At 40.3% G+C, this 15,221-nt stretch overlaps 1 protein-coding gene across 1 annotated transcript in view; it reads left to right on the top strand.

Annotated features, from left to right (window-relative positions):
- Positions 1–15,221, top strand: part of SPATA17 (spermatogenesis associated 17) — a 73,784-nt gene that overhangs the window by 42,040 nt on the left and 16,523 nt on the right. The window contains exon 9 of the mRNA XM_033144767.1: positions 6,055–6,187. Within this exon, the coding sequence (XP_033000658.1) occupies positions 6,055–6,187 (133 nt within the window). The remainder of the gene's footprint in view (positions 1–6,054; positions 6,188–15,221) is intronic.

Genomic DNA, 15,221 nt, shown 5'->3' with positions numbered 1-15,221 from the left:
TCCTAACCTAGTGTAGGGAACTACTGTGTTTTCCCGAAAATAAGACACTGTCTTATATTTTTTTCCCCTCAAGAAAACACACTATGGCTTATTTTCGGGGGATGTCTTATTTTAACCGCTCCGCGTCGGTATGCTGCATAGCCACACCTATCCAGGCTGTCTTAAGAGAGGCGCTGTGTCACTGTGTCTTATTTTCGGGATATGGCTTATTTTCGGGGTATGGTTTATTTGCGCAAATGCATAGAAATTTGCTACAGCTTATTTTATGGGTATGTCTTATTCTCGGGGAAACATGGTATATACACCCAGTTCTGGAAATCATATGCACTGAACCCCTTTACCTGCACTGTCCCGAATACAGCAAAAGATGCATTTATGGAAACTGGCTTCTGGTTATGTGTTGCCCTCACTTAGTCAGAGTCTTTGAGGTTTGGAATGTGCATTTACAAGTTTGAAGAGCATGGGCAGTTATGAAAACAGGCACTGAATGTTATTCCTTGCAAATCTAACACATCTAAAACTTTTTTCAAGTTATGTCTAGTTTGTCAGATGCTTTGCAACTTTAGCAATTTGCATATTTTCTGGACTATTATTGTATTATGATAAACAGGGATTATCATATATTTTCAGATAATGTTTTCTTAACAATTCAACTTCTATTTGTAACTCTTCCATTTATTTTAATTACTAGCACAGTGTGCAACATTTATTAATCAGCAGAGCCTTTTTAAGTTAAAATACTAAATTAGCTAACCCCATTAACACAGAATACTCCAAACAAGCAGTAATAGGAGAGGTAGTTACTGTGCAAATCGTATTATACATGCGGGTGCTCTAGGGCACAGTTAAGCATGATTACCCTCTTTTGATCCAGTATTCCTCTGCCTCTTCTAGCTAATTTCCAGTGGAAATTTACAAAGTGGTGCCTTCATTTTTCCAGCTTAATTTTTCTAATGAAGTTCTGGTACTTTATAACACTGGGGATATAGATAATAAGTCTGTATATAATTAAGAAGTTCTAGAATGTGTCCGCAAAGAAGAGGTCTCATTACTTTTGCTTTATACGAGAAGTGGGCTAGCATTTGTCTGCTGCTTTTACTTCTACTGCAGACTAGGATTAAAACCAAAACAGCCCAATTATTATTAGTGTTATATCAGAAAACATAATGCAGGCAGCGCAAAAACAACCCTTGTAACTGAAATATAGCCAATGTAAGACTATGTGAAGTTTTTAAATAATAATTCTTAAAGATATGACTTCTTGAGAGGCACTTTAAGCACAACCTAACTCGTTTTCTCTCTCTTTTTTTTAGCCTTCAGTTGTTACACATAAAATTACATCTAGCACAGGGGAGTTGACTGAAAACAACTACTGTATTGACTTTGACCTGTTGTCTTGGAAGGGATGGGAATTAAATAACGTTTAATACATGCTTTCAAAAATCAGACACTTTTTATAGTTTAGTGCGTGTGCTGCTGAAGCTAATGCAGTACCATTTCATTAATGTGCTCTTATCTTGTGCAGGGCTCAACACAGTTCCTTCTAGCATTGGTCACAAAACTTTCAACCCATAGAATGAATACAGGTCCATAGGCCAAACGTAGCAGCCTACCAGGGTACTCAGCAAGAATCTTTGATTCTTCTACCGCTTGGGGTGACAGTTTGCATACTGGCTAAGTGTCAAAGAATACCTGATACTCAAATGGCTGCATATAATAAACCTAACAGGCATACAAGCCAAACAGCAGAGAAAATACATAACATTGCACAGTGCATGCTTCCCTCTAGACTGTTCATGTGCTCATTCATGGTATATATCGGCCAGTAGTGGGTGGGCCTTGGTGTTGTCCTCATGCCCCCTAAGGAACATCCCTCAGGTGAGGACAATGGTCCTATCAGTAAATGATTGTCATTAATCCAGACAAAGAAATTATTTATCAGAGTGCTAGGCCTTAGTTTCTGAACCACCCTTTCTTATCTTGGGTCTCCAGCTGTCATTGGACTACAACTCCCACCATCCCTGACCACTGGCCATGCTGGCTAGGAATGGTGGGAGTTATGGTCCAACAACATGTGGGGGCCCAAGGTTGAGAAGGGCTGTTCCAAACAGTTGGGTTCTGGGACCCAGGAGAAGCTGGTTGTCAGTCCAAGTGGGTCAGAAGCAGGGAGGCAGTCCAAAGCAGGTGGTGGTTCAAGTTCCAAGTAAGCAATCAAGCCCCAGAAGGGACAGGAGTAGATGCATGGGCCAAACTAGGGGACTGACCGTTAGGCAGAATCCTCACACAATGAGACAAGTTGTCAAACTAACCAGCAAGCTTTATGACTCTGGCTTTATAGGGCCTGATGGACAAGGATTGACTTTTTGGATCAGCTGGTGGTGCTCAGGCCTTGGCTTGTACATCCACCAAGTTCAGTCTTCCATTCTTGCACTGGAAAGAGAGCACTGGTAGAGCAGGAGGTATACAGGTGAAACTTGAAAAATTAGAATATCGTGGAAAGGTTCATTTCTTTCAGTAATTCAACTTAAAAGGTGAAACTAATATATGAGATAGACTCATGACATGCAAAGCGAGATATGTCAAGCCTTTATTTGTTATAATTGTGATGATTATGGTGTACAGCTGATGAGAACCCCAAATTAACAATTTCAACTTTGGGGTTTTCATCAGCTGTACACCATAATCATCACAATTATAACAAACAAAGGCTTGACATATCTCACTTTGCATGTCATGAGTCTATCTCATATATTAAACTCCAGTAGCTAATGAAAACAATTGCTTACATAAATGGACTTTTCCACAATATTCTAATTTTTCGAGTTTCACCTGTAATGCTGGAGTCTCACTTGCTCTCTCACACAAAACTGAACTGCTCTCTTTGAGGGCCACGAAGTAAACCCTATAACCTTCCATCTTAGCTTGTTTCCTTGAGGTCCATCTTATTATGACCACAAAACACACTGCTAGGCCACAAATGACGCTGTGCACCATCACCAGAATTGTTTATATTTGATTTCTCTTGTATTGCAATTTTCAAGCAGTTTTGTTTCTAAAATGACAGGAGCTCCTACCTTGAGAACTTGAGGTTAGTCACAAATCTTGTACAGAAAGGTCTGAGTTCTTTATGATTGTCTAAAGCCTAGCTCAAGGTTTAAATACAGTTCCTGTGCTGTTTTGCTCTAGCAATCCAATATTAAGACCCTAGTACATCTGTCAGTATGGAAGCCATTTCATTATATATTTTAATGCAAGGCACTATATATGCGGTAATTAGATCATGAAATCCTTCACTTTCTGTAAACATTTGTGTTTTGAATCGGGGCTATTCTCAATGTCTTTTATTATCAAGATGCAAGGCTTTCCTGGGTTATAAAATTAAGACTTTCTACTAATAAATGCCAAATGAAAGAATCCTATAAACGAAGGAATCTGCATATATTTCTATTATAAACCAGGAATATTGTCTTTGATGTTTTACAGCACTTAACAATGTATTCCTTATTATAGAAAGTTATTTTTACATACACCTTGTTCTGAGCATTAAGACTACCCTAAATTCCATGCATTCGTGGGCAAATTCCTATGCTACTAGCCTTGTCTTTCAGTCATCATCCAATCCCTGGAGAGAGCCAATTTTCTTTCATGTCTGAACAAAAGAAAAATGTACTATTAAAATGCAATTCAGAAGTGATAAAAACTGTAAGTGGAGCAGCCGGCTTTCAGCAACTCCTATGTATACTCAGGGACATTGGGGCCACATTAATTTTTTTTGTGTGTGATGTCCATCCCATGTGCAAATTAGCCCTAGAAGTGCTATAATCTGTCTTATATGAAAGCCACCTGCCCCATGAGTATATACATGCTTCTGTAGCTTTGTATAATTTAAAGCTCTGCTACTTCTGTGCTTTTGTTTTGTTAATTTTCAAGAGCCCTTGGTTTTGAATTCTTTATGGGCAATTTGACTGGCCAGATGCTAATAAAGACCAATTTGTTTCCCCACAAGGAAGGTTTATTGATATAATTTACTGTTGATGAAATATTAAATCCTTTCAGTAGAGGATTTAAAAATAGAATTTAGCAGTTAAAATAAGAAAATTGGGGTTCTTTTTTTAGATGGCATCACAAAAAGTAGTACGCAACCATTAAAAACTTTCTAGTGGAAGCTTTTTTAAAAAAAAGAAAAAGAAAATAAATGTTTCCTATCTTTTTTTAAAGGGCCTCTTTTTTCATTTTACACTTTTCAATATAGCATCTGGGGGAAATGAAAACTTGATTTAGCCTTCTGATATCTGGGAACAATAACATTTTTGCCTCCTGGTACAGACAGTGATCTAACAATTTAGGGTGTGACCCACAGAGTCTTTTTCATAAATGCCTTTACTCTCAGGGAGCACCGTAATTACCCTTTCTTACTACCAGGGGTGCCAACTTGGATAAAATATTTTGGAGGCCCAGGTAAGCCCTGCCCCGCATAACTGATCACATGACACAATGCATAATCGATCACATGACACAGTCCCACATATACCATTTGAATGGAAATGCCCATCAACTTTGTGGGGGCCCTGCCCCTCAAATATTTTATTGTGGAGACTGAAGCCCCCACAGCCCCTGGGAGTTGGCTCCTATTCTCACTACAGTATTATGGTATCCTATTTGATGCCCCACCTAATTAGCAAACAACCAACTTTTTCCCCTTAGCAAGAACTTTTCTTGATGTCAAATTACTTTCCTGCACCTCCGCACCTGAAGACAAGGGGTAGTTACATTGCTTACCACTGATGTTTTATTGGAGTTTGATGCAAAATGAATTCTGTTCATGTCTCCAGAACCCATAGATGAGGTACGGGAGAAATCCCCACCAGGACCAAGTTCCTAGTGAAGGAAATGGGGAGGTGCATGGGTGGCCGGTTGCTTTGGATTAGTATTGTCGACACTGACTGGCTCACCAAGGTTTCAGGCAGGAGTCCTATCCAGCAGTGCCAGGGATTGAACCTGTGACCTTCTGCATGCTAAGGCCACTGAGTTGCATCCCTTCTCAGCCAGCTCACCCTCCCCACCCCCATTCTGCCTCTGATCCACTCAGGAACAGTGTCCAAGATTTATAATACAGTGGCACCTTAGGTCCCAAATGGCTTAGATGTTGAACAAATCAGCTCCTGAATGCCGCAAACCCGGAAGTGAGTATTCCGGTTTGCGAATGGTTTTTGGAAGCCAAACGTCTGACGCGGCTTCTGCAGCTACTGATGGAGTGCAGGAAGCTCCTGCAGCCAATCAGAAGCCGCGCCTTGGTTTTCGAACGGTTTCGGGAGTCAAACAGACTCCCGGAACAGATTACGTTCGAGAGCCAAGGTACCACTGTAATCGTCATCATCATCATCAGAATTTCGGCAGCAGCGTTTTGAAGCAGCTGAAGTTGGGAACACTTTTCAAGGGCCAGCTCATGACCAGCATAGTGCAGTAGTCCAAACCAGAAGTAACTGAAGCACATGGCACATAGCCAAATCAGCTCTCTCTAGTGGTTGGTCTGAAGCTTTAGAAAACCAAATACCTGAAGCTGTCCCTGAGTTTGCAAAGGGTGATATTTTTATACCGGTCTGTCTTTTGGTTGTTGAAGACTGTACAGGCAACGGCTGATTTATGCACATCATGGTGACCCGGAAGTGACTGTAAAAGGGGGCAAAATGGGGGTGGGGCGGAGCGGGCTTATGCACGCTCTACTAGCACACATGGGAATCAGGAATGTAATCCCTGCACAAATCGGTCATTGCCTGTACTGCCATCATTTCTTTTGAGATGGTGAAGTTTTTATAAAGCAGCTCCTGTGTAATTTACTTTCAGCTGTACTATGCAAAATGAAAAGCATCGGGGAGAAGTAAAGGGGGGCATTCATTAACTATGTAACAGCAATGATAGACTATGGCTGCATAAAATGGTTGTGCACTGAAACAAATGCTTTCCACATTGTACAGTTCCCTTGTGATTTATATGACCTGTACTAGTAGAATGAAAAGATATATAAAATAAACATATATGTGTTTCACCTTTCAGGTTTTTGCCATTTTCAGGCCACAGAGTTGATAAGTATGTCCCATCAATCCAAACAGCAAGTAAATATGGTCAATCGAGTTACGGGCTCAAACACTTCCGGGAAGAACACCCAGAGAAATGGATAACAAATAAGGTGAGTTATGTTGGGAAACGAAAGCAAAGTTACAGCTTTGTAGACTTCTTAAAAATATCAAAATCAATCAGATCCACTCCACTAAATCAATTTCTACTGAAATGACATAAAAGCTCACTGAATTGGGAAACTATACAGTGCTTTCATGAGAGTAAAATATGAACCGAAACTCCTCTGTTGTATATCGAAGAAAAAGAAAAAAATGGAAATTGTTAAAAAGAATAAGCTTTTACTTTTTTAAAAAATCAGGTAAATATGAAGCTATAGAAATATTGCTCTAAATATTGAAATTGATGCTAAACATTATTATTATTATTACTACTACTACTCAAGGCAATAAGGAAGATAATAAGTGCAGCATTTGTACACAATAATTAAGAACATCACAACACACACACACACACTTATGGTGGTTTGGCATAATGAAATTAAAACTTCCACTTACCAATAATATATTTTTAAAAGTATTATTCTTAGGGCTGCATTCTGTAAGACAGGTAGTTTCCCTTTTCTGCACTGAAGAACATTCAAAGATGAGGGTGCTCAACGCTTTACATCAGTTCTTGAGATTGTACCAAAAGGCTTAACATTTCACTGCACTGAAATGAACAGGGAAGTCTAGCAAGAGAAGGGCCTCAATGCGTGCACACACAGCATAAGTCCACTTCCCCAAATTATATGCAACAATGTTACCCTAGTTTTTGTTGTGTTTTTTATATTTCTATTAAGAGTTTCAAACATATTTTGTTAATACAGTGGAAGCTTGGGTTGCGAACACGATCCGTGCGGGAGGTGCGTTCGCAACCTGCAGCGTCCGCAACCCGCAGCAGCGATTTGGTGCCTCTGCGCATGCGCAAAGAGCAATTTAGTGCTTCTGTGCATGCACGACGCCGAAACCTAGAAGTAACCCGTTCCGGTACTTCTGGGTTTAGCGCAGAACGCAACCTGAAAATGCATAACCCACAGCATTCGCAACATGAGGTATGACTGTACATTAAAGAAAGCAGGCATAGGGCAATCACAGTTGTTGGTAACATTGCCATACTATTATTTAAAGGATCAATGTGATTAAGTCAACAAGAAGTTGGGGGTTAGATGAAAAGGAGAATTATGGTTGTTTCTTTCTGGCTGAAGTGAGCAAGGAAGAAGAGGTGGAGATATTTGGTTTTTGTGTGTGTGTTGTTCTTGATTACATTCAGGGATAGAACAACCCACCTCCTCAAATGGCAGCAAAGTTTAACACACACACCTGAAAAAATGGTGAGCTCACACCTCAGTTTGGGGACCTAAATTTGCTTCCTTTCCCTGTGAGGATCACTTAAAATAAGGGTGACCTTTCCCCCCAACCCTGTTTGTATTGCAAAGAAGGAGAAAATAATGGTGGGATCTTTCAGTAACAACAAGAGAAGAAAATAGTTTGTCTGTTACTTTCTCTCTTTCATGACTAAACATGACTGAAAATGTATTGCTGTGTTCAGACGTTTCCAGAATTGTCTGATTTGCCAAAATCTCATTTCAGAATCTCTTGCTACAGACCTTGATGTTTCTCAAAACTTTTAACATTGTATATATAAATAGCTGTTCAGTGGAAGGAATTCAATATGGGATAGGATGTCAAAAGTTTAAAAACGGAACTAATATAGATCATCAGTCACAAAGCATGAAATGGAAAGAAAACAATTGAACAATTGCTTCTCGGCTGCTTTTCTGAGTTCCTGTCAGTTTGGGGAAGCAAAAAAATTCTGATTTTATGTAAGCTCCCTGTAGACTCAAGTTAAAAGAGACTACATAGAAATTGCTCTGCACACTTGGCACATGATTTTGTCTGTAGCATCCTAAGGTGGAGATTACAGCCTACTAGATACACTAACAGTTTACAGTGTCAGATGATAAAATTCAAATAATTGCTGCCCAAGATACTGACCTTTTGACCCACTTTAGTTCATAGCTGCATTAATCTATAGCAGCAAAATACTTATTTGGACTCCAGTTCTGCAGTTCAAATCCCATAGAAAGCAATGTGATTTAAGCATCCTTAATGTGAACTGAACTGCAGCTTTTGTTACCTAATTGATAGTGGCTTCATTCGGATGCCATGCTAAATCATGGTTTGATGCTATAGGAAAGAGCAGTGCTTACATGCTCCCAGGGGCGTACGAAGTGGGGGGCAGGCCACCCTGGGTGCCACTCGGGGGATGACAAGATGGCCCTTGCATCCCCCCCAGCTGTAGAGTGGCCGAGGGCGCGCACAGTCAGTATGGGCACCGCTTGCGTGGTGTCCATACGGGCTGCCGCTCTCGCATGCCATCCATACGGGCGTCCGTACTGGGATGGCTCTCACACACAGCCCATATGGTCGTCATGCAAGCAGCAGCCTGTAAGGAGTGCGCACGTGCGGCATCCCGTACAGAGTGCGCATGCATGGCAGCCTGTACGGACGTTGCGCATGCGTCACCGGGCAGTTTGCCCCACCCCTCGGCGTCCCGCCCCAGGTGCTGGAGAGGGTTCCTCTGCCACTGCGTGCTCCCACCCCACCATGCATATGCTGTACTTCAATTGCAATTTGGCCTGAACAAACCATATTTTGATGCTTCACTGGTAAAACTGTTTTGTACTTGCCCTTCAAACTAAAATTGCAAAACATGGTTTGAAGCTGAAGCTGTTTTCCAGTCTTGGTTTGGAGGGCATGTGTAACCCCTCTTTTGTCAGTTTGATGTAAGAGCAAACTATGCTTTGATCATATTAGGAAATAACTAATTGAAGAGGAGCTTGTGGGACCAGGAGAGAGGAAAAGGGCATGTGCACACACAGACACATGACTCATTCCTACAGTGTCAAACCATAATTTGAGAACCAACACAATAATAATTGTAGCCTAAGAAGAGATTAAGCACACTTTGGTCCAGTTCAGACATAACAGATACCATGATTTCCTGCCACGCTGAGAATTGTACTTCCCCCTCTCCCTTTTTTCCACCTACAATGAGAAAATTGAAAGCCACTTTTGCGCTTAAGCTAGCTGTGGTTCCCCATTTTGTCCAGACTCGGAGAACTGTGGTTTGTTTAGACCAGGTGCAGGGAACCTTTAGCCCACTGGATGTTGCTGAACTACAACTCCCATCAGCTCCAGCAAGCATGGTCAATGGCTAGGGATGATGGGCAACATCTGATAGGCCAAAAGTTCCCCACACCTGTGGTTCTGACATAATGGGAAATTGTGATTAAGTTAAAAGCAACAGCTTTATATTTCTTTTTCAAAAAAAATTATATAGCATTGTGAGCTTCTTTGTGAACCCAAGCAGAAATTTTAAAGTAGGACGTGGGCCTGAGTCACAGGTCTGATTTAGGATAGAAATGATCTACCAAATCCATGTTCACAACTTTGTCTATTGAACCAAAATGAACATAGAGCCACAATGTATTAAAAAATGGAGGCTTTTATTTCTCTATCACCAGTTGAGTACACGGTGCACATGCAGAGAGCAACTAGCAGTACGACCATACTAGTGGTTGCTGCTAAGGTGGTGACAGTTCTAGGTTCATTATTTGTTGCCTATTTTGGCATAGTTCAGATGGAGGGGCATAGTATTGCTGTGTCCATGCAGTGAAATTGATAGCAGACCACTGGCAAAGATCATATATTCATATTTCCGAGGCACTAGCAGAATTATTACACCGTAGATTACTAAAATCACTATAAATCAACTTAAAAGTTAGATGAACCAACAACTTTATATATCTATATATCTGAAAGATGTAAGGTAAAATAATGTGCTTTGTTCAGATGTTACACGTGACGAAAGTATTTTCCTTGGTTCAAAGCTTCCAAATGACTAATACTGCCCTTACAACTGCAAAGTTTCAGGATTCAGAAACCACCAGATGCCATGAATTTAATCAACACTGATAGATCCTATGAAACTGGACAGACAAGCGATCAGATATACTAACTAATCTTTCAGTTGTCAGAACACTTGCAGTCTCTCAATATTCACTGAAGCAGAAATTATAGCCTACAGCCTTTAATCTGAAGTGGAATTAGTTTTCGTATGCGTTTTAAGACATCTGGCTTTTAATGGCAGTAATTTTTGGTATGTCCTTGTTTTTGAAAACAAGGAAGTGGCATTCTTTGTCGAGCTTTCTGCTATTTGCCCTATTATAGGTGACTTACAACACAGATGCTTGCCCCTTTTCTTATTTGCACATGCATATTTGGCCCTAAATAGAATTTTATTATCTACAAAGCATAAAAATAGCCAGTACTCCAAAGAATTGATTTAGAGAACCTAAGCATATTGCACAGAACATAAAGTTGACCTTTACCGTCTGCAGCTTTTGAAATGGAGTGGGATGTGGAACACATCATAGGCTTAATGTGGCACAACGCTGTCTGCAGAAACTTGGGTGGGACTGTGACTGCCTGCCCATTGCACCCGATGATTGAATCTGCTGTCACCAGCATCCTGATAATAATGAACATTCAGCTTAACGACCGTGATTATGATTATCATAATTGATGTGAGAGTGCAGTGTGTGGGGATCATTACAGCTAAACTGTACGGCAGAGAAACATGGCTTAGTTATGGATAATTTTACTTTTGCACACTGATTGGGATAAAATATGCTTTTCAAGCTCAACAGTCCATCCTACTGCAATTCCAGGAAGAAGTCTGTATATATGAATTGATGATCCAAGCATGCTGCAAAACAGCCAGTCTAGCTGTTTGTTTAATATGGTTTCATTTCATTAATATTGGCAATTAATTAGGTATCAAGAAAGGGGAAACCTCTTATGAGTTGCCAGTTGCGTTAATCAGATACCAAGTTCTTTGCATAGGCTGAAAAGAAAAATATTTAGCTGTGCACAACTGGTGCAGTTCCATTGATAATGGCAAAGACATTTTACCTTAGTATTGTCAATGCCAAACTAAAATAACATTTATCTGTTTTCCTAATGTCTTGGGAAAACTGGCAAAAAATCTTGTTAAAAGATAAAACCGCCAAGCATATAGAAGAACAAGCCTGGCTGAAGCAGAACCAGCATGGCTTCTGCGAGGGTAAGTCCTGTCTCAACCTGCTTTGGGAACTAACCGCTTTTAATGAAAGGACTGGTGCCATGCTGTTTTTATTGTAATTATTTGGGTGGTTTTAGTAGATTGTTTATGCATATATATATATATAGTTTTCATTCTATCAGTGTTTAGTTGTTTTTAATGATCCTCTTGTGGATCAGGAACTGGTTAAGTAATGGGAAATAGAGAGCAGGGATAAATGGACAATTATCCCAATGGAGGGCTGCAGAAATGGAAGTTCCCCAAGGATCGGTATTGGGACCTGTGTGTTTCAACCTGTTCATAAGCAATTTAGAGTGAGGAGTGACGTGGCCAAGTTTGCAGATGATCCTAAACTGTTCAGGGTTGTTAAAAAGGGATTATGAAGAGGTCCAAAGGGACTTCTCTAAACTGAGTCATTGGGTGGTAAAATGGCAGATGCAATTCAGTATATCTGAAGAAGTGTGCATGCACACGAAAGCTCATACCAAGAACAAACTTAGTTGCTCTCTAAGGTGCTACTGGAAGGAATTATTTATTTTTTATTTTGTTTTGAGTATGGCAGACCAACATGGCTACATACCTGTAACAAGTATAAAGTGATGCATGTTGGCAGGGTGGAATCTCGGTTTCACACATATGTTTCACACATGGGGTCTAAACTGGTGGTCACTTAGAAGGAACAAGACCTTCGGGTCATAGTGGCTAGCCTGATAAAGTTGCAGACCCAGTGTGCATCAGCTGTGAAGAATGCAGCTTTCATGGTAGGGATCATTAGGAAAGAAAAGGAAAATCAAACTGCCAGTATCATAATGCTGTTATACAAATCTGTGGTGCAACAACTGCATTTGGAATACTGTGTACAGTTTTTGTCACCTCACTTCAGAAAAGATACTTTAGAGTTGGAAAAATCACAGAAACAGGTGGTTGTAGGTTAAATCCTCGTATGGGAGAGCTGCATATTTCTACATCGCAGGGGGTTGGACTAGATGATATTCAGGGTCTCTTCCAACTCTACAATTCTACGATTATTGTTCCCTGAGCCACTGAAAAGCATTTCAAGAGGGCTGGGAGACCCTTTGCATTGGAATGGGATGTGGCACAGTGGATTTATAAAGCTGCAAGGGAGAATCAACAAACATCATACACATTTTATTACACTGCTTGGGTAAACCTTGAACATAGGGCAATTAACTCATTCTGAAATATAATAAGTACACACATGCCGATAAAAGCAGAAGTGACTTTCACATGTGCAGTGGCACCTTTGGATTCCTGTCTGTGTGAACGGATGTGGGGGCAACAAGAACCATGTAACAATACTCCTTTGAAGGTGGCTCAGAGAAAATAATTCAGAAGGAATGATTTCAAGTAGTGACTAGAAAAAAAAAATTGAGCCATTCAGTTATTTACATGAGAAAAGGCACTGTCAGCACTTTCTAATCTATTTGAATAGGGATTGTCAAGCAACCAGTTCTATATTTTATAAAACCTTATTTTTAGTTCTATAATTTCTCAGTGGGAAAATGCCATGCTTTGATAATGTTATTGGACTTTGAAGAATAAATATAGTCTGTAGAGAAAAATTAGATGGCACTTATTAAACTGTCTAACTAGCAATCCCGTTTCGTTCGTCTGTTGCATGATAAATGTCTTGTGTTACCTATCTTCTATGTTTAATCAGGCAAATAGCTTGTTTCAGCAGGGGAAGAAAATCTACCTTTTAATAACTGCTAAGTCAAAGAGTTTGCAGATTTTCCACACAATTCTTTACGGAGATTACAGGATAGCAGAGTTTATGTATAGTTAACAAGACTGATGCTCTGTTAACAAACAAGGAATTTTTTGGAGACCTCCCAAAAGAGAGAGACTGCAAACTCTTTCTCACCTCTTCCCAAAGTTATTCAGATTTGTTCTTTGGGTGCTGCTGGTTGCACCAAAATGTGCTAAAGCTTGTTGTCACCTGTGAACAATCAGGATACCAGTTAAAGAGGAAAACCTATCGTGGGTTAGGGGGGGAAATGCGGTTTTAGCCAGCAAAGCTTTGACCCATCCCTCCAGCTATGGTCTCCAGCAAGTTTTGCCCCAGGCTAGCTGCCCATGAACTACTTTGAAGTTGTGCTTGTTGTTGGTAGAAAGATATCCGTCACTATTTCTTTGAATGCTACAAAAAGAGCACTGTGCTAAAATTAATTTGATCTAATAGCTTCAAATATGTGATTGTCAATGAATGAAGGATTTGTAATTTATTAAAAATGTAGTTCAAGGCAGCTTACAGAAGTAGCAAGATGCAGTATAAAAGCGATATGCAAAAAGAACAGGTGACAACAAAGACCAGCGATAAAACATTTTAAAAATACAGTATATACTCGTGTATAAGCCGACTTTTCCAGCACATTTTTATGCTGAAAAGGCTCCCCTCGGCTTATACTCGAGTGAGGGTTTGCTGCCGCCACTCGTGTCACCGCTGCTCTGCCAAGTGCAGCTCCTGTGCCTGCCCTTGCGAGTGGCAGAGGCTGTTGTTGGCGGAGGAGGAGGAATGAGCAGCCCGAAAGCAGCTTGTTCTTCCTCCGCCGCGGCTTCCACCAGCCTCTGCCTTTTCCACTCTTTCCCTCTTTTCCAAGAGCTAGTTTACTGTTTTTCTTTGAAATAAATATTCAAAAATATTTAACCTACTGATGCCTCAATTAATGTGATTTTATTGGTATCTATTTTTATTTTTGAAATTTACCAGTAGCTGCAGCATTTCCCACCCTAGGCTTATACTCGAGTCAATAAGTTTCCCCAGTTTTGTGGTAAAATTAGGTGTCTCGGCTTATATTCGGGTTGGCTTATACTCGAGTATATACAGTAAGAGGCACCATGAACTATAATAAAAACAGAAAGCAGAATAAAAACAAAGTAAAAAGACGAAGAGGGAGATAATAAATAATTATGGTTGGCAAGCATTAACATCTATCTGCTGGAGACCAATGTCATCCTAAACAGGAAGGTTTTAATGCTAAGTCAGAAGGCCAGCGAGGAGGGACAAGATGAACCTTCCCCAGTGAAGAAGGTCCACATTCTGGGCCCAGCAACAGAGAAGGGAGACATGACTGGGTGTGTCGTGGTCTGGATTGTAGTGCTAGTAGCAGTTAACTACTATTGTGTACTCTACATAATAATTAGATAATTGCAATTACGTATATTCTTTACCTCTGCTGGTTAAAGGCAGGTTCTCTGAAGTGGGTGGTGCTTCCAGGCTGTGCAGAAAGGGAAGCTCATCACCAAGGCTGAGTTAATAATAGCTCCAGACTTCAACTCAGATGGTACCTTTTAGGTTCATGCTCCACAAAAAGCCAGACAAGCGATCAAATTTGAACGGTCAGAATAAAGTACCCAAATTTCTGTCAAGTCTTTGTGACTTTCCAGAATGCAAAGGCATGGAAAACCTAGTCAGTTAATGAACATTTGTATCTGTGAAGATGGTTTTGTGCCACATGAGAAAGGATTGTCCTAGCATAAATTGCTTGCCCCTCTCTGTAAAAAAAGACTACATTTTGCAGGACTGGAGATTATATTTTTGCCATTTTACGCAGAGCAGGACAAGTAAAGTGAAGCTTTGTGATATATTAATAAGGAACAGTGTGTGTGTGTGTGTGTGTGTGTGTGTACTGGAATGGAATAATGATGTCCTAAGTATTATACCTGCCCTGCATGCCACTGCGTAACCTGCTGTTCTGTTGGTACAATCTAGTTGGTGACAGAGCTTGGGACCTGGAGAAGTAGAGAACAAGTCAATCAAACAATACAAGACCATGCATATTAAAACAGACTTGGTGCCCTGATGTGAAGCTGCTTGATTGAGCAGTGCAGTGTCAACCATGTCTTTCTTCTAATGCTAAAAGTAATGTACATAGACAGAGTGACAATCAGAGTACAGCCTCCCATCAGCTGTAATTAATCTTTTAGTTAACAGAAAGACTAGAAAGCCTCTCATCAGC

The sequence above is a fragment of the Lacerta agilis genome, chromosome 3 (genome assembly GCF_009819535.1).
Source record: "Lacerta agilis isolate rLacAgi1 chromosome 3, rLacAgi1.pri, whole genome shotgun sequence".
Taxonomy (NCBI): Eukaryota; Metazoa; Chordata; class Lepidosauria; order Squamata; family Lacertidae; genus Lacerta; species Lacerta agilis.
Note: the sequence above shows the minus strand (reverse complement) of the source record. Positions and strands in the feature narration are given on the sequence as shown.